Source organism: Chanodichthys erythropterus, chromosome 7 (assembly GCF_024489055.1).
Source record: "Chanodichthys erythropterus isolate Z2021 chromosome 7, ASM2448905v1, whole genome shotgun sequence".
In the NCBI taxonomy this organism is placed as follows: domain Eukaryota; kingdom Metazoa; phylum Chordata; class Actinopteri; order Cypriniformes; family Xenocyprididae; genus Chanodichthys; species Chanodichthys erythropterus.
The window spans coordinates 32,563,887-32,584,038 of record NC_090227.1 but is presented as its reverse complement, the minus strand read 5'-3'; the positions used below and the strand labels follow the sequence as shown (position 1 = coordinate 32,584,038).

At 40.5% G+C, this 20,152-nt stretch overlaps 1 protein-coding gene across 1 annotated transcript in view; it reads right to left on the bottom strand.

Annotated features, from left to right (window-relative positions):
* Positions 1-10,041, bottom strand: part of eif4g2b (eukaryotic translation initiation factor 4, gamma 2b) — a 51,555-nt gene extending 41,514 nt beyond the window's left edge. Inside the window, exons 1-2 of the mRNA XM_067389389.1 lie at positions 10,033-10,041; positions 6,741-6,885 (exon numbers count right to left, since the gene is read on the bottom strand). Coding sequence (XP_067245490.1) covers positions 6,741-6,885; positions 10,033-10,041 — 154 coding nt within the window. The remainder of the gene's footprint in view (positions 1-6,740; positions 6,886-10,032) is intronic.
* Between the last annotated feature and the right edge of the window lie 10,111 nt (positions 10,042-20,152).

Below are 20,152 nucleotides of genomic sequence, written 5' to 3'. Positions count from 1 at the left end.
TGAGCCGCACTTTTGTGACATTTGAATTCTCCGCTGTAATGCGCTCTCATGTGAACATATTTTCCATTTGTGCTGGAAGATTACAGCAAAACAATCCACATGCACACAAACCTTTGGTCTGGTCGCGTCACAGGAAAACACAATTTTGTATTGTAGCAGTGAGGAAACGAACACCAACGATATGTCTCTGAATGACAAGAGACTTTTTTAAACTATTGAAAAATAACTATTTTTCACTTATGAATAACATTAATGAGTACCTTTAGTGTTTTCAATGATGTGCAGCCTATACATATCTGTTTACATCTCAAAAAAAGTTTGTTGTTTCATGACCCTTTAAATAGGGTGAGACTGATGAGGTAACTAGACACAGCTGTAGACAATCAGTGATGAGTCCAGGCAATGGATTATAGGGAATGTAATTTGTGAGAGAGTGACAATAGTCTGGGGTGGAGTGCCCCCTGGTGGCTCTCAAGGGCACTCCAGCTGATGATTGTGATACTCAGCAAATTCTTCCGATCCAAAATGGAGACTGATTAAACACCATTGCTCTCATATCAGTTCAGGAAGCCACTCTGGAGCCCCTTCTGACCTGGCTGAGAGAATAATAATGTGGTGTGTCTAGATCTGAGGAATTCGATACAGAGGGAGTTGAGACGGGTGTTATTTATAATCCGCCTTCTCCGTTGCCCTGTATATAAGTCTCTGAGCCTTGTATTCCACCTAGATCTCAATCATGAATTAATCTGTATGCAGCTCATATATTGTCTCCCATGTAGTCGAACTTTCCCCAACACTGATACAATGTTTTTACACATGCTTCAGACACCGGTCACGCCTGGAAGCGTTCCCATAGTGTCAACACCATGACGCAGCATCTCGTTCCCTTCTCAGGGAACCAGGGTTACATACACAATCCTAAGACATTTTGGGTGAATAGACTTTCCATGGAGGGACAGAAATCTCTCAGATTTCATTAAAAATATCTTCATTTGTGTTCTGAAGATGAGCGAAAATCTTATGGGTTTTTAGCGACATGAAGGTGAGTAACATTTTTTTAACTTAAGGAATTTCTTGCAACCAGCTACTGGTTTTCATTATAGATTTATTTTAAATAAGTTTGTCCCTTAATGAAGTCTTTTAACATTTGACAGAAAGCTGGAAGCAGTTTTAGATGAATAGGTTTCAGAATTTCTGAGGCCTAGGTGGACATTTTCTAACACTCAGGGCAAGGAGGATTGCAGTCATATTCTATTGAATACTGCCTCAGCATAACATTGACTATGAAAATGGCCATATTCAGCCTGCAGTTTGAGAAATTTGAGGTTTCTGTGTTACATGCTATCCAGTCACACACAAATGCATGTACAAATGCATTTCTATTAGACATTCTTAAACAGTTAGCATGTTTTATCATGTTACATTAATGATAATTGTACCATCAACTATTAAATGTTACGATTTGCATGACACAGTGAAGTATTAAGCTGTTTTGTGTAGTGTGTCTGCAAAAAAAGACACTTTGTATTGCCTCAGATAATGTAATAGTGGAGACTAAATTAGTTTAAATCATTGTTTGACAGCACATGTTGGCACATTTTCCACAAAAGGATTCATAATCTCACTGTGTGCTCTCTGGACAGAGTTATTTTGTACTCTGTGAAAGTAAAAACTGAAATGGTGAGAAAATAAAAGAGATGTAAACGGCTAGTTGTTCATTGCTGTCAGTTTCGTGGCTTTCTCATCTTGTGCACTGTTTGTGAGCAATTCCCTTTGAGCAGAATTCATAAAACAACAGTTTTATGTTGACTGTTTTTTTTTTCAAGGTTCTCCTGTAGTTGATCGATCTGTTCAAGCACATTGCAGTTATTATGCTTAAATTGCATTTTATTTGAGTCGGCTCTGAACAAGTCCCCTGTCGGTGAATAAATAGTGGCTTTTCTTTAAAAAAAAAAAAAAAAAAACACATTTAACTTAACAGGTAGGCCTATGGATGTTGAGATTTCTGTGGCTCAGTGAATTTACATCAAACCACATTTTAGATAGGTTTATTCCCTCCATTCATGCAACATAAAATTATTTTTTTAATAAATGCATGCAGACAGTTTTAAGATCAGCCCTTATAAGACACCTTTTCTGAACCTCTTAAATGTTAATTTTTTTCAAATAATAGTGTACAGATTCATTGCAATAGAAGTCATTGAATTTAAAAATATGAAATTTACAAAAGAACAAAATGCCCATAGTCAGACCAATGACCTCTGTCCTACATATTTGCCCTTCTTTGAAAACTTGTGTCCCTCAGAAAGCTGTCCTTTGAAGGCTGTTTAGAGGAAGAACATTGATTGACTGGGAGCTTTCAGAGTCTGTGAAGTAGAGCATGCAATGAGGCCTCAGATAATGTTTAGTTCATATATTCAGGCATACTTTAAAGCCAGTTTTGCAATCTTTGGACAGCTCTTGTTGAGTGGCTATCAGCTCACTGCAGGCATTTTTACATAATATATCAAAATCCACCAATTCAAGCATAGATATGACTATATATGTTCCAAATAACTGGGTAACCATTATCAAAAGATAAATGTAAGCATATGTTGCACTCAGTTTTAGCTTTCTTTTATTTGTGTCTTTCTGTGTTAATGTTCGGATATTGCATTGCAGCACTTCTCATGCTGTCTTAATTAGGATGAATTGCTTGTGTTGTAGCATTCCTTATTTGTCAGTCTGAATAAAAGCATCTGTTAAATTATTAACTGTAAATGCTTTTTATAGTACTTTTTACATCTTGTACCTCTTCTATTATAATTATGATTTATTGATTCAAGTGTAGGTATTTTATGAGAGCGTATGTTCCCTCACCATAATTGCTCAATTTTCTCTATTGATCACTCCTTGTGTTTCAAGAAAAAGACTGAAAATACTTTTTTTTTTCTCAGAAGGATTTGTTCTTTGTTTGTAATTTTTACTTAATATTAAGACATTTACAATCAAATAAAATATTATACATATGTATAAATATGTAATTTGTATGTTATATAAATGTTAATTAAAAATGAAATAAAAACTATTATCTTTATTATACAAATATTTATGGCTAATTCCGATCAGTTGTTTCCCTGCATTTTTTTTTTTTTTTTTGTATTTCTCAGATGCAGTTCCACCTCTAAAGAGCTGCACTTTAAAATATTATAAACAAGACTATTATTTAATACAATACTTTTATATCAGTCAGTTGTATGGATCCATTATGTGTCCAAATTCAAACAGTATAGTACTTGATGGGCACCACATCACTTGTCATTCTTACCAGACAATACGATTTTCTGTGCTTGATCCTCTGAGCTCCTTTCTGTCCCCATGGTACTCATGTTCACAAGAAACCTACAGCATATGCCAATCTACTTTTGTAGGCACACCAGAGACACTAATCGATTCTAACTTACACCGAGATAGAAATTCTCTTGGGTACTTGAAAATATAAGAGGTTTGAATAGAGATGTATATACCTAGAAGAGATCTCAAAGGGCCTAAATGATTAATATCAGCTACTATATCCTGTAGGTAATTTCCAACTGCTTTAAAGAGGCATCTGCTGTCATCAGTCATATAGGGATCTTCAGTCATACTGTAGGGCTCTTTCTTCTGTCTGATCTAGTGCAACAGGGAACCCTGGGACAAGGAATTAGACAAATAATAAAATGCATTTAGTATTTTTTTTACATGCCTGCTAAGTCCTTATTTGTTTGAAAGTATTGCTAATTTCAAGTTTTTTCCAAAACTTGTAATGGTAACACTTAAAGGTGCCCTAAAACTTTTTTTAAAAGATGTAACATAAGTCTAAGGTGTCCCCTGAATGTGTCTGTGAAGTTTCAGCTCAAAATACCCAATAGATTTTTTTTTTATTCATTTTTTTAACTGCCTATTTTGGGGCATAATTAGAAATGAGCCGATTCAGGGTGTGTGGCCCTTTAAATCTCGTGCTCCACACCCTAAGAGCTTGCGCTTGCCTTGAACAACATAAAAAAAAGTTCAAAGAGCTAATATAACCCTCAAAATGGATCTTTACAAAGTGTTCGTCATGCAGCATGTCTAATCGTGTAAGTACAGTGTTTATTTTGGTTTACATTGATTCTGAATGAGTTTGAGGCTATGCTCTGTGGCTAACGGCTAATGCTACACTGTTGGAGAGATTTATAAAGAATGAAGTTGTGTTTATGAATTATACAGACTGCAAGTGTTTAAAAATGAAAATAGCGATGGCTCTTGTCTCCGTGAATACAGTAAGAAACGATGGTAACTTTAACCACATTTAACAGTACATTAGCAACATGCTAACGAAACATTTAGAAAGACAATTTACAAATATCACTAAAAATATCATGATATCATGGATCATGTCAGTTTTTATTGCTCCATCTGCCATTTTTCGCTATTGTCCTTGCTTGCTTACCTTGTCTGATGATTCAGCTGTGCACATCCAGACGTTCTGCCCTTGTCTAATGCCTTTCATAATGTTGGGAACATGGGCTGGCACATGCAAATATTGGGGGCGTACACCCCGACTGTTACGTAACAGTATGCTGAGGTAAATTCAAGTTTTGAATCAAGGGCACCTTTAATACCAATAATAATAATATTTTATATATTAGCGTTCCATTTTAATAGTTTAGGAAACTGAGTGTGCCTTCAATATTATTTGTAGAATTTTTTTTATTGAATTAGTGTTGAAAAATAATAAATAATAAGAATAATGACTTGAAATGCATGAAAACACACATTATTCTGTTCATTACAAACATCTGTACCTATTGTCAAATAGCTACAATTTATGAGCTGAATTGTGAAGAAAGCTGTAAACACACATACACACCCTCAAGCCTGTTTTCTTGGGAAAAATGAAATATGAGGCACCTCTGTGAGTCATGGTAGTTTGGTTGGCGTGAGCTGAAGCTGTGAGGTATTTACAGGGGGTCCACTGCAGTGATACAGAAAGCTGTGACCTTTCCTTTAAGAACAGCCACTAAATCATTGTCTCTGTTGCGGAGTTTCTTAGCTGGCTAAGACAGAGTGGATGGCTATATCAAGGGATCTGCCTCGGTGCCTTTTGAAATCTTTTCGATTAATTGCAGGGGTGGTGGATGAAAGGCCAGTCACCTCTGTCTAAATAATCCTGGATAATGAAAATTCCCTGACAAAAGCAGTAGGAAGGGATGATGATCCTGTGCCCTAGACTCCATTTACAGAGGTAAAAATACATTCAAAGCACAATAAATTTGCATTACTTTTATATTTTATGTATTTTTCTCACACAATGTTAAAATAATTTCTTCTATCCCCACTGTAAAACCAAACAGTGAAATTAATTAAATGAAGTGAGTTTGTTTCACTCAAATAATAATGGAAGTTCATTGTACTTAATAAAAAAAAGTTGCGTGAAATTTCATTGTAGTAAGCTGAACTTAATATGTTTGAGTTGCAGCAGAAATAAATAAATGAAAAGAACGGTTTGTGCGAGAACCCGAACAGTATTTATATGATTTTTTACCACTAATACACCACTATGTCCAACTGCCTTGCGCATCCGGTTGGTGAGGTCAAAAAACGCGTTCTGATGACGGAAGTGATCTCTCACGTGTATGCTTCATTCAGATCTCACCAATGGATGCGCAAGGCAGTTGGACATAGTGGTGTATTAGAGGTAAAATATTATATAAATACTGTTCGGTTTCTCGCACAAACCGATCGTTTCGTGTCTTAGGACATCAATGTGTCGTCACGAGCCGCAGGGTTTAATTTGGATTTGTTTGTGCATGTTTTTTTTTACTCTTATAGATGGAATTGCCATTGACATGCATTATATGACTGACAGACCACAACGGTTGTTGGAGTTAAAAATCATCATTTGTGTTCTACTGAAGAAACAAAGTCACCTACATCTTGGATGCCCTGGGGGTAAGCAGATAAACATCAAATTTTCATTTTTGGGTGGACTATACCTTTAACTAAATAACATAAAATGTAAAAAAACAAAACAAAAAAAAATAATATACATTACAAATATATAAAATGAGAAGAAACAAAATTATTTCAATAATATAAACACATGCGATGTGTCAAGCAGGGACTTCACTGTATATTTTTCACTGTACATTACACTTCCAATACATATACTGCATAGGGTATTTTACATTGAATCAATTAACATGTTTTAACTGTAGTACTTCTAGAGTCTTTTCCTGTAAATATAATCAACATGATTTACAGTGTGGGGATATAACATGTCATTAATTTTCCTGTAAATCATTCTAAAGGCCCATGCACACCAAGAACGATAACTATAAACGAGTAACTATATTAGCATCCACACCAATGCACGATAATGTTCAGTTTTCTCTGTAATCAGTGACCCTTATTAAATATGCGCCGCTTTATCATTAGCTGCATTTGCTTGAAAGCAGGTGAAGTCAACAGGCGAGCACTTCTCATCAGAGCTGGATTCTCGGCTCACAGGGCTGTGGGGAGGTCTCTGACACACACCTTCTCCAGTCATGCCCTGTTAGTTCTACCGTGAGGCGAAATAGAGGGAGACACGTTGCATCGTCCAGGGGCCCCATATCCTCTCTGGCAGCAGGCGTTTTTTTCTTTTGGAACTGTCAGGTTGGTTGAGCTGGGCAGCAGCAGTACCTGTCTCCCGCTCAGTTTCGCCCCTCTCCGCCCTCATTGAGAATTCTGGTGCTCACCTGACAGGGCCTCAGCAGGGGCCTCCTGCCATCTGGCCTCATCTGCATGCTGGTACACCGGCAGCCAATGAGATGCTCTGGAAGAGCTGGGCTTTAATGTCGGTGTCTCCAGCGACTGACTCCAGTTATATCTCAGACAGCGGGGCTATAAGAGCTAAAGCGCTAAATTGCTGTCTGGAGATCCTCGACAGTTTTAAAAGGGAAAACCGCTAAGATGCTCTGCAGAGACCTGCCATCTTGGTAAAAATTAATTCCTGTCTAATCAAGCCAGCCAATAAAGCATATAAGCAGCTTAGCCAAGCCCTTTTCATTTTTTGGCTCTTAATGAAGCGTAGATATTATGTACATAAATATTTCTAGTTTTTGTTCAGGGAGCAGGCAAGTATATGACTGCTTTGTTCTTTTCAGCTGTTTCAAAAAGTTTCTAGAAGTTTGAAAAGTGCAAGATCTGTATATGTAGCAAGTTGTGCTTGTATCTAGGATGTATTTTCAGACATTTAGATGTTTCCCGACACCGTCACCGTTTGGCAGAGACCCTAGTAATGAGTTGGTAGTATTGTAAATGAATCCGGATAAAATTCCATGACTTCTCTAAAAAAAGAAAGAAAAGAAAAGAAAAAAAGTAGGTGAGCCATTCTGAGTGAAGTTTAAGCAAGCAAAGTTTTCACTTTCGAAAGTTACAGTATATTTTTTTTAGACATGGCTCTATGGTAATACCATGTTTTAGACACAGCACCATGGTATTCTTTGAACAAACTTGGAGTTCCATGTAAATACCATAGTACATGAATATGGTAGTCATTAAGTTCTATGACATATAAATAGTACTATAGTACCATGGTATTAATCATCTGATAACATCACCATGGCAACACCAAAACATTTTTGTAAATGTGGTTTAACACGATGTTATGGAAGCCTGTTTTCATCCTTGGAGTAAAAATGAGATGGGTAAATGTGAAATAAAGTCATATTATGAGAAATACAGTTGTAAATGTGAGAAACAAAGCCGAAATTGAAGAACCATAACTATAAAGATATCTAGTTCTAAAAATCGTTCTAAATATAAAAGAATAGCACTGTCCACACCACATCTATAACGATAACGATATATCGTTGGTTTCACTACAAATCAAAAATACATAAGTATTTTTTTTCCAGCTGTTACACGATAAAACACTGACAGCCAATCAGAATCCATTCTAATTGAAGGGGCTCGCGCATTTAAAATGGCAGACGACATTGCGGAGAAGGTCCAGAAAAAGCCACCACTTTTTGACAAGTCACCCCCCCTTTTGAAGGATACTTTAAAGAAAATGGATATATGGAAAACAATCAGTCATAACCTCTGAATAAATGGTGAGAATACGATGAGATCGTTATGCTAGCAAACAGTGTAACATAAAAATTACCTCAGGTATCCAGTCCTAGTTTCGACAACATTGTCGTGCTTACTTTGAAGTGAAAAAGACTAGGCGTTGTTTTTATTACACCCAGACTTCGTCAGCTAAAGCTATTCACTCGAAACAGCACTCGAGGACATCTGCTGGTTAAAGCAGTGTAAAGAAAAGCAAAAACATGCACACACTTTGAGACCGCAGCATGTGAGCATATAATAAACAGACTGGTAAGTTATCGTTCGTTGCTCTGGATGTAAATATAGTTATCGTTATAGTTATCTTTATAGTTATCGTTCTTTTTGTGAAAGGGCCTTTACACTACTCTTCTTATGGTGGAATACGGGACGGGTGAGCAAGGGGTGGGCAATATGACCATGATATTTTTATATATATATATATATATATATATATATATATATATATATATATATATATATATATATATATAAAAATTTTGTTATATAAAAAAGAAATTTACAAACAAATTACAAACAATACAACAAATATGATAGAGATACGAATTCAATAAACTTGTTTTTCAGATACAGTAGGCTTATTTACCATGTGTACATTTATTTAACATCTTTTGTTGTTTTATTAACATGACAGTAAAATATTTAATTAGGCTACTGTCCCTTTAAGACCGAATTCATGGATGTAATATACTGACATATCCTGTTTTCACACACCTGTTTACGTCCACTTAAGCCATAACCGACTGTATTTATGTGAGATACCCCACACGATGGACATTTTGACAACTTTGTGTGCATTTGACCATTCAGGCGAAAGGAAAACTGATTGCGCGCAAGAGAGAGTGCTTCTGGTCTGTGTCATTCAGCGCGATTCCGCCTATCACGCCTTCACTAATCGATAATGAATTGTGATTAGATGGTAATTTTGTTCTATGATGAATTTATTAGGCTGTTCTTGCGTGACAGAACACTACTACTCGTTCGATGATCACCCAGTTAGTAACTAAATTTTAGAAAAGATGAAATATGGGACAAAGTCGGGACACTAAAAATAGAGCTGAAATACGGGACTGTCCCGGGAAAAACAGGACATCTGGTCACCCTAAACAGTAATGACATTTATAATGTTACAAAAAATGTTTTCTAATTTTTAAAAAAACGCTGTTCTTTTGAACTTTCTATCCATCAAAAACCCCTGAAAAAAAAAAAAAAATCCCGGTTTCCACAAAAATATTAAGCAACTGATTTCAACATTGATAGGCTAATAATAAGAAATGTTTCCTGAGCAACAAAACAAACAAATAAACAACGACAACAAAAAACCATCAGCATAGAATACGCCCAAGTTCTGAAGGATCATGTGACACTAAAGCCTGGAGTATTGATGCGGACAATTCAGCTTTGCAATCAATGAATTATATTTTAAAGTAAATTAAAATAGGATTAAATTTTAATGATATGTCACAATATTACAGTTTTTACTGTATTTTTGTTCAAACACATTCAGCCTTGGGTGAGCATAATAGACTTCTTTAAAAAACATTAAAATTTAGTGCAGTTAGCTTTTTTTTTTAAATTAATATTTCATTTAAAAAATGTTGTTTTCAGTGTTGTTGATGTTTTTTATATAGTGTTTTTACTCTCGCCTGCACAGCAAAAGGTTTCCTCTTGATCTTCCATCTTTTCTATATTTTCTTCCTTTTTGCACTCAGTAGACATCGATTGATGCCATTATCGTCGTTCACTTGTGGAACGTGAAGACCGCAGAAGTCTCTGCTCTGCTGCTTGACTGAGCGTTAACCTGTGAGTTTGACCCAGTTTTCTGGCCTGTGCGCGTAAGGTTGGCGTGAGTTGCGTTCAGTCCTCATTAATCACTTCTGTTCCTCGCAGGGCTTTGTGTCATCATTACACACTCACCTGCTCCATCTACGAGAGCTCTGGCACATTTGAATATTCCATTACCTATATGCAAATGCTCTGACTCTGCCCTAGGTTATGATTTATATGGGCTTGCAACAGACCTCCACACACATATTTCTACTTGTGAACAAATCCTCCAGGCTGAGCGAGATCACCTGCCACATTAAGGTCTCCTGAAGTTATAGATTATTCATCTTACAGCTTGTGTTACGAGCATATTGTGTGGCAGCGCAGATCAAAAGCATGGTTGTACCATAAGTGTTCACCCGATAAGTGCAGAAGCAAATTAATGTTCTCACTGACACCCAATTGCCCACAACCAACCTGACTGATTTTCTTTGAGTATGAACGTAGAATTCTGCTACTTATTCTTCACTTTCAAAATTGATTAAGAGATCAAAAAGACTAATTCAATCTTCAAGGAGCTGTTTTTTCCATATTAAACTGGAGGAGCATGCAGCTCACAAGTCTGTTGTTGTATTTACAACCAATTGTAGAAAGGTAATGCTGACTGTTCAAATCATGTTGTAAACCTGAATGGCCAGATTAGAGCTTTAGAAAATTTAACATGCCCTAATTATGCTATTTTAAAGGCCCCAATATTGTTTTGGAGGTCTCCTACACTGCATCTGACGTCAAAAATATACATTCCAGCATCACCTTTTTCTCACAGTGTCTGAAACGGTTCAATAAAGGATTCGGTCTCTCTAAAACCCTCCCTTCCTAGGGTCTACTCTGCTCTGATTTGTCAGTTGTAAACGAAATGGTCATTACCATATCTGAATTTCAGCTGCGGAGGCTTCCTCAACACTTGTATACACAGTGATACGAACAGTAATGAGCGAGTCGGTTTTACCATATCAGTTTGAGTCATCATCCTTGTGGAGATGCTTTCACTGCTCAGAAAACAGCATCTTCTCGACATGTCAACAACATGAACCAAACACTCCCAGGCCTCAGCAAATACTAGTGTTTGAGGGCGAGTCAAAGTAGATGTTGTTTGTGGGCAGCCAATGAAGACCATGGGCTGGCATTATGCAAATTTGTTACAAACCTACGTAGGTTTGCGCATACAGACAGTAAGGGCCCGTTTACATGACACCGTTTTCAACTAAAAACTTTTTATGCGTTTTGGCCTTTCATTTACATGACAATGGCATTTTGAGAGCCTCTAAACACAAACATTTGAAAACGGGTTTCAAAGTGCAAGTTTTTGAAAATGATTCCATTATTGTCGAATACGAATTTTTGAAAATGGTGACGTCATACGTATTTGCGTAGTGTTTCTTTAGAAAGTGACATCGCCAACTACTGGTCTGTCGTGCATAATACAGTGTTTTTAATCGTAAATTGGATGGGATGACATATTGGGTATAGCATGGCACCATTTAGACCACAGTGTTTAATCCAGTTAAGCGATTTGAAGTAAAGGAAATTACTGAGAGGCGAACAGAACTCGCTTTTGAACACAGTGAAACATTGCTTTCATTATGTATTCTGGCCTTTTATCCCTTTAAGAGAGAAAGCGGAGCAATCGATATGGAATTAGAAGAGAGCAGAGTCCTGAATTATTGAGAATTTTAAGCTCTGGATGCTTTGAATAATATCGTTCATTATTGCAAATTAACATTCATTTGTCTCTTCCTTTCACTCATGTTTTGTCGCTTTTTAATAAAGAATTTTCATTTTCTCAAAGAATAGCAATATTCTATCTTTACAGAGGTACATGGGGGACAACAAAGCTGCTGTGCAATGGAAGAGTTAACGCTGGGTTCATTTCCCCAAATAGCAAGAGGGGATGACTAATAAATGCGTAAGGCCTATCATTAAAAAGAGACTGCAAAGCCCTCCTTCCGCTGCCGCCATCTGACAGTGACTGAATTCTCAAGCGAGGACAGTAGTCACACACTTTTAACTCCTTAAGGTAAACGGGTATAAATTACTCAAGTAATGTTGAACAACAAATCTAAATAAAATGGAAATCGCTATATGGCTTAGTGATTATGAAAGTGCTGTGATGTGTGAATGACTGACAAGCGCGAGTCTGGAGAAACAGGCGTATTCATTCTCAGCGTTGAGAAACGTATAGCCTATTTGTTGCGTTACTGTGTTAATAATAACTAAAGTACGTAATTATGTTACATAGCCTACTTATTTTGTATGAAAACTAGCACATTAGTTACTTTTGTGTAATGGGTAGTATTCATATTATTCATCATAGACATTAATACTGAGAGTTGGTGCAGTTATAGTTCTGTTCCATATGGGGTTTTGGTTTGATATTGTTGATTGTTTTAAAGTAATTTTAGTTAGGCATTATTATTTTTTTTATTGTTTTATTTTGTAATTTTCTAATAGAGCCGTTGGTCTGAAATCGATTAGTTGTTATGGTGGGGTTTGGAGTAGATCCTTTTATCTGAGATCGGTTGCTCGTGTCGAGCTCTCTCTCGCGGTATCGCGAGAGCTCCTCCATGCAGGTGAGCGCTATCGGGTGAGATCGCGAGAGTTGGCTCATATGAGTAAACGTCATCATAGTGAAAACATCACTCATTACGTGTCGTGATCTTTCTCCGTCTATTTTCAGGTAACGGATTACTAAAGTTAGTGTAAATCAGTTGGAAAAATGAGTTTAAATGTTGATGACGTGTGTGTCTTGTCTGGAGGTGTAAAGGTTTTATGTAGAGTGTGTTAGTGTGTGATTATGCACGAAGCACATGTTGGGCCTGACGCATGGTCACGTAATGTTAACATAATTTCGCCATGTGGAAAAACTTAAAGGGTTTTATATAGTATGTATCACGTTTCATACTGTTTATTGTTGTAACGGGTTATGAGTTATATACGAATATTCATGTAAAGAATGAGACGTGTTGAGCACTAACGTTATATATATCTATATCTAAGTTATATATATGCATATGATTGTGATCAACTTGTCTGTTAATATGAGTCGTGTGTTTAATATGAATATATGAGTGTAACGAGGTTAGTAGATATGGGAAGAAGGAGGCGGGAACCGGCGAACATTGAACGTAACTTTTAATGTAAAATAAACAAAGAACAAAACGAAAGTAATGCCGGCAGACCCTCGCGGACGTCTGCCGGCCACACAAACATAACAAAACATAAAATAAAGTCCAGGCCTGGTCCTCTCTCGTCCTTCACTGATGTCGCTCCTCCTTTTATGCCTCCGGAGCTCCTCCGTGAGAGACTCGAGGCCGGCACGCCTCGCAGGTGACGCTCATTATCACTCGCGTCACCGGCCTCGCGCCGTTCCCTCACGGCTCTCGCCCGCCCTGCTCGTCACATACCCCCAACGCCCCTCGCAGGCCGGGGGGTACCTCCGAGACTGCGCTTTACTCCCCCCCGGGGCCTGTCTCGGCGGCCGCAGCACCTGGGGGTAAGGACAGACGAGACGAGAGAAAGGAGACGGAAGCAAGGGGAGCGACAGGACGAGAGAGGGGAGAGAGGAAAAAGAAAGAAAAAAAAATGCTGGGTCCGGCTCCCAGACACACTGCCGCTCGGTCCTCAGCCTGCCAAGAGGCTCTTCTTCGCGGTGCCATGCGGTGGCACTGGACGCTCGGTGGACGGCCCGATCCTCGACCGCCTCCTGGCGGCCGGCGATGGCTCCTCCGACTGAGGGCAGCCGGCAGCGAGTCCCCCGTCCCCTGCTCCTCCCCTTCATGGCGGACGGCAGCAGGCTCCGGCCCACGGCAGACAGCGGCGACTCCTCCGCTCCCTCCAGGTCCAGGACGGCAGCCACCCCACCTCGTCCCAGGAGCACGGCATCCGGGTCTCCGTCCCACCTTTCACAAGGCTCCAGCACCACCGCCTCGGGCAGCCTTTCGCGGTCTTCACTTCCGCGCTGCCCGAACTCCACAGCACCGCGATCCCCCTCAGCAGCGAGGGCTCTCCGACAGCATGTCCCTCCTTCCTCCCGGGTTTCGGCACCAATGTAACGAGGTTAGTAGATATGGGAAGAAGGAAGCGGGAACCGGCGAACATTGAACGTAACTTTTAATGTAAAATAAACAAAGAACAAAACGAAAATAATGCCGGCAGACCCTCGTGGACGTCTGCCGGCCACACAAACATAACAAAACATAAAATAAAGTCCAGGCCTGGTCCTCTCTCGTCCTTCACTGATGTCGCTCCTCCTTTTATGCCTCCGGAGCTCCTCCGTGAGAGACTCGAGGCCGGCCACCTCGCAGGTGACGCTCATTATCACTCGCGTCACTGGCCTCGCGCCGTTCCCTCACGGCTCTCGCCCGCCCTGCTCGTCACAATGAGTAAACGTCATCATAGTGAAAACATCACTCATTACGTGTCGTGATCTTTCTCCGTCTATTTTCAGGCGTAACATTTGGAGGCACTGCTGGGATTTTTGACTTGAGGACTGCCCCCAGCTCGTAGGTGGAACCCTTGTGTCGATCATCCCCCAAAATTACTCAGGCATCAGTGGAAGTCCAGCGGCAGCAAAGTGGACACGGTGGTTTTCAGACAGTTGCTGGTAATCTGTATCCTGAAGTGAGCTAAGTGACCACTAGGGGCAGCAAAAGCCAGTTAAGTCAGATACATCCTCACCTCTTGCTATTTTCACTGCTCCTGATAAAATGGAGTCTGAATCAGAGAAGCTTCAGCTGGAAATTAAAGGAGCGTTATATCAATTGACTGTAGGACAATTAACTAAAATATGCAATGCACTTCAGATCTCGGGGCCTGAAGAGAAACATGTGACTGGTAAAAGTCGCAGTCAGCTGATTTCCTTTATCACAAAACACCTTGAACAGGAAGAACTAACTGACCTAGAGGATGAGGGCATGTCAGTACTTCTTAATGTTCAGGAAATAATTGATACAATACAAAAAGAAAATCCAAATCAAACTGATGAACAAGAAAAAATGCAGAAAGAGGTTGAGGCACTCAGGCTGTCATTAGAAGAGAAAGAGAATGCAATGCAGGGCTTAATAAAGAAAAACAAGAACCCTTCTTCATACATCACAAAGAGTCTAGCACCACCAGATAGTTCCATGTGGCGCAAAGATTTCAAAATAGCAGGCCAAATAGGTGAACCAGGACAGAAGGATAAGCTAACCTTTTCTAGCCTGGCCAGGCAGATTGAAAGTGGGCTTAGCAAAGGCTATCCAGAATCTGATATCATCGACGCTGTAATTCGCGCAATCACCCCAGGCCTACAGTTACGGAGTTACCTTGAAGGGAAAGAAAACCTTACACTGCCTGCCCTTCGTAGAATACTCAGGTCACACTACCAAGAAAGAGGTGCCACAGACTTATACAAACAGCTCACTTCTGAGGTTCAAAGTAGTAAAGAGTCCCCTCAAAACTTTCTGGTGAGAGCAATGGACCTGAGGCAGAAAATACTGTTTGCCTCTCAGGAAGCTGAGTCAAGTTTAAAGTACGACCCAGCTTTAGTGCAAAGTCTATTTATGCATACTGTCCTGACTGGCCTTCAGAACGACAATATTAAAAGTGACCTACAGCCTTACCTCTCGCAGACTAACACCTCCGATGAGCTCCTGCTGGAGAGAGTCAATATTGCCTGCGCCAATGAAAAAGAGAGACAGGATAAAAAGAAACACAGTGGCCCATCACGAGTCACTAATGTGAGTACAGTGCAGTCCAGTGAGGTTGCGGTGGAAAAAAAACGCACCAGCCAGCAAAGCACACCCCCTCTACCCCCTGATTTATTATGTGAAATCAAAGAAATGCGCGCTGACATGGTACTGTTGAAAGACCTGAAAGCTGAAGTTTCCCAAATCATGGAAACTATACGAAAAACCACCCCCCCACAGTATCCCTCACCAAGCACGGGATGCCATAAATTGCCTGCCTCATGCCCAATGGTTCCAACTCCACAGTCCCCTCCTTATAGGATTGAATCCGATGCCATGCCCTATTACCACCAGCAACAACCAACAGCGACACGGGAGTACCGACCAACATTTGGCCCAGGACGGATGGGAGAGACAACGCAGTTCCAGCAGAGATTTGCGCCGCAGCGATATTATCCAGCACGCCGCCCTCAACATAGGTGTGTTGCATGTTTCCAAGCTGGTGAAGAGTACTGTCAGCACTGCTTTAGGTGTGGGAGCACTGAGCATTTCAGGGCAGGCTGTAGAGCAGAGAGTCGGACAAAACTAGAAAGCCGGGGCCATTTAAACTAAGAATGGTTGCTCCCAAGGGACACGGGGTAACCAAATATATAAATCAGTCCCAGTCTTGTGCACGCTGCAAGAAAAAGAGAGAAAGACAGCAATTAAAATGTTGTTCAGTGTGTAAAAATACATTATACTGTTCAAAAGAATGCCAGAAAGCCCATTGGCCTGTACACAAAAGGGTTTGTGGGCTACGTGCATGTTCAGGTGTGAAGAAACAAGTTATACAGTCTCGTGGGAAATCTGAGAAAAAGAATGTTTTTGCTGTCGGAAATACAAATACTGTAAGAGAATTAGTAGGAAAGAAGTGTCTTATCCGATGTTTCCTGCACAGACAAAAGACACAGGCACTTTGGGACACAGGTTCACAAGTTTGCGCTATCGACGAGGTCTGGAAACACAACCACTTACCGAACGTGCCGCTACGGGATATAACAGAACTAATTGACCCCCATGACCCCCTACAACTTGAAGCAGCCAATGGGACTGAAATGCCTTATGTTGGTTGGCTGGAAGTACTCTTTCAACTTACTGCTAGTGATAATGAGTGGCTAATACCTGTGCTAGTGCTAAAAGGCAAACAACAACAATGCCCTATTATTGGATTTAACGTCATTGAACACATTGTGCTGCACAGCCAAGGAGATCAGGTAGAGCACAGAAACAAAGAGGAGTTGGTCAAGGCAGTAAAAATGGCATTCCCTCATCTTAGAAAGAACAAAGCAAAGATCTTTATTAACGCTGTGAGCTTAGAACAAACGAATATAAAGTGAGAACAGTAAATGAGCGAATCAGTGTGCCTAAACGTAGCTCCATTCAAATTGAGTGTCGAGTACATGCCCCACCCTTCAAAGAGAATACGACCCTGATCTTTGAGCCCCATGAGGAACCGCAGTGGCCAGAAGGACTGGAATTCTGTGAAACTTTGGTGTCAGTGAAGGCAGAAATGGCCCCAAAAATCATTGTCAGCGTGCAGAATCCCACAAACCATGAAATTATACTTCCAGGAAGGACTGTTCTTGGGTCTGTGCAGTCAGTCAAGTCAGAGTATCCAGTTAACCTATTTAATACAAATCACCTACCTGCTCCGTCCATCCATCACATCCAGGCTCAAGCATCTAGTGAAAGCACCCCTGCGTACGAACAGTGGGACCCTCCTGTTGATCTAACACACCTAAACGAGCAACAGAGACAAATAGTCACTCAGATGTTAAGAGAGGAATCAGGATCATTCTCCAGGACTGATGATGACATTGGTTGCGTACCAAATTTGCGAATGAACATTTCACTAAAAGATAATGAACCAGTCACAAAAACATATCTCTCTGTACCAAAACCTTTGTATAAAGAAATGAAAGACTATTTGCAGGACCTGATAGCACAGGGGTGGGTTGAAAAATCTATGTCTTCATATTCCTCTCCCATCGTCTGCGTGCGGAAAAAAGACAGTACCCTGCGTTTATGCATTGACTACAGAGAGCTCAATAGAAAAACTCATCCTGATCGTCATCCAATCCCCAGGGTTCAGGATGTACTGGATAACCTGGGGGGAAACACACTCTTTTCACTGCTCGACCAGGGTAAGGCATATCACCAGGGGTTTATGGCCAAAGAAAGTAGACATCTAACAGCTTTTGTGACCCCCTGGGGGCTATACGAATGGGTGCGGATTCCATTCGGACTTATGAATGGACCTGCAGCATTCCAGTGCTGCATGGAAGAATGCTTAGAGGGCTTAAGGGATGAAATATGTGTGCCATACCTGGATGATGTTCTTGTGTTTAGTAGGACGTTTGAGGACCATGTTAACCATGTCAGAAAGGTGTTGCAGCGGCTAAGGGAGCATGGGATCAAATTAAAACCAACAAAATGTGACCTGTTCAGAGCTGAAGTTCGGTACCTGGGACGAATAGTGACGGCAGAAGGCAATAGGATGGACCCTGCTGATACAACTGCAGTAAGGGCACTGAAACACAAAAAGCCAGGCAATGTTGGTGAGCTGAGAGCCATTTTGGGACTTTTGAGCTATTATCGGCAGTATGTTAAGGATTTTTCACGTATAGCCAGCTCCCTATATGATTTGCTTAAAACGCCCAGAGGAACAGAAGTAGTGACCAATCAAAAGAGAAAGTGGCAAACAAAACAAAAGGGTGGAGTTCCCTCTAACACTCCCATTGACTGGACTGATGCACACCAGTCAACACTGGAACAGTTGATCGATTGCCTCGTCCAACCTCCTGTACTGAGTTTTCCAGAGTTCTCCCAACCGTTTATTCTCCATACTGATGCTTCTAATCAAGGGCTTGGTGCTGTATTGTACCAAAAGCAGGATGGAAAGTTGCGGGTGATTGCCTATGGCTCCCGTACCTTAACTGCAGCAGAAAAAAATTATAATTTACATTCAGGCAAGTTGGAGTTTTTAGCCCTCAAATGGGCAATTACAGAAAAATTCAGGGATTACTTATATTATACCCCGTTCTTCACAGTATATAGTGATAATAACCCACTTACCTATATACTGTCCACTGCCAAATTGAACGCAACAGGGTGCCGGTGGGTCGCAGAGCTGGCAGACTTTCACTTCACGGTCAAATACCGCCCCGGACGAGAAAATATTGATGCGGATAGCCTGTCTAGAATGCCTGTAGATATGGAAACATTCATGAGAGAGTGTTCAGAGGAGATGGCATATGATGTGATTGGGGCAGCTACTCAAGCGGTGGAAAATCAGGATGAATCCAGTGTGGGATGGTCCATAGGTGTGTCAGCCACACCTGCAGAAATACCTGCAACAACATCTGTCATTCCATTAACAACGGAACAAATTAAACATGACCAAAGAAATGACCCCACTGTGGGACCAGTTATTCAGTGTAAGCTGACAGAAAAAAAGCCCTCAGGTTCGCAACTTAAACAACTCAGTCCACAGGTGACATGTCTCCTTCGAGAGTGGGATAAGCTGGAGATTGATGAGAGTGGAATCCTGTACAGGAAGACGGCAAACAGAAAACAACTGGTTCTTCCAGGACAGCACATGAGTACAGTGTTAAAAGAACTCCATGATGAAATGGGCCACCAAGGTGTCGACAGGACTGCATCACTGATACGGGACCGGTTTTACTGGCCTTATATGCAAAAAGAAATAGAGGATTATGTCATGAGGAGATGTGTGTGCCTTAAACATAAAAGACCCCACCATGAAACAAGAGCACCACTAACGAACATTGTTACCACTCAACCGTTTGAACTTGTGTCAATTGATTTCCTGCATCTTGATAAATGTAGAGGTGGCTATGAGTATATTCTGGTAATTATCGACCATTTCACACGCTTTGCACAAGCTTATGCCACAACTTCCAAGTCAGGTAAAAAAGTTGCAGAAAAGATTTTCAATGACTATGCACTGAGATTCGGATTCCCAACCAGAATACATCATGATCAGGGTGGTGAATTTGAAAATCAACTGTTCAAACAACTGAAAGCATACTGTGGAGTGGCGGGGTCGAGAACAACCCCCTACCATCCTCAGGGGAACGGACAAGTTGAGAGGTTTAACCGCACACTGCTCCAGATGTTAAGGACCCTAACAGAGAGACAAAAGGCCAGCTGGAAAGACTCATTAAACAAACTGATTTATGCATATAACTGCACTCGAAGCGAAGTAACTGGTTTCTCACCCTTTTACCTGTTGTATGGACGCTCCCCCCGATTGCCAGTCGACATGTTGTTCAGTTTGACTTCTGAGCAGGGAGACAGTAACTATCATAACTACATGGAAAAGTGGAAGCAGGGCATGGAAGAAGCACATAAGATCACAAGAGAAAATGCTCAGGAGGCTGCATTGAAAAGCAAGCGTCATTATGACAGTAAAGTGAAAAGTTCAGTTCTACAGCCAGGTGATCGTGTTTTAATCAGAAATTTGACACCTCGTGGCGGCCCAG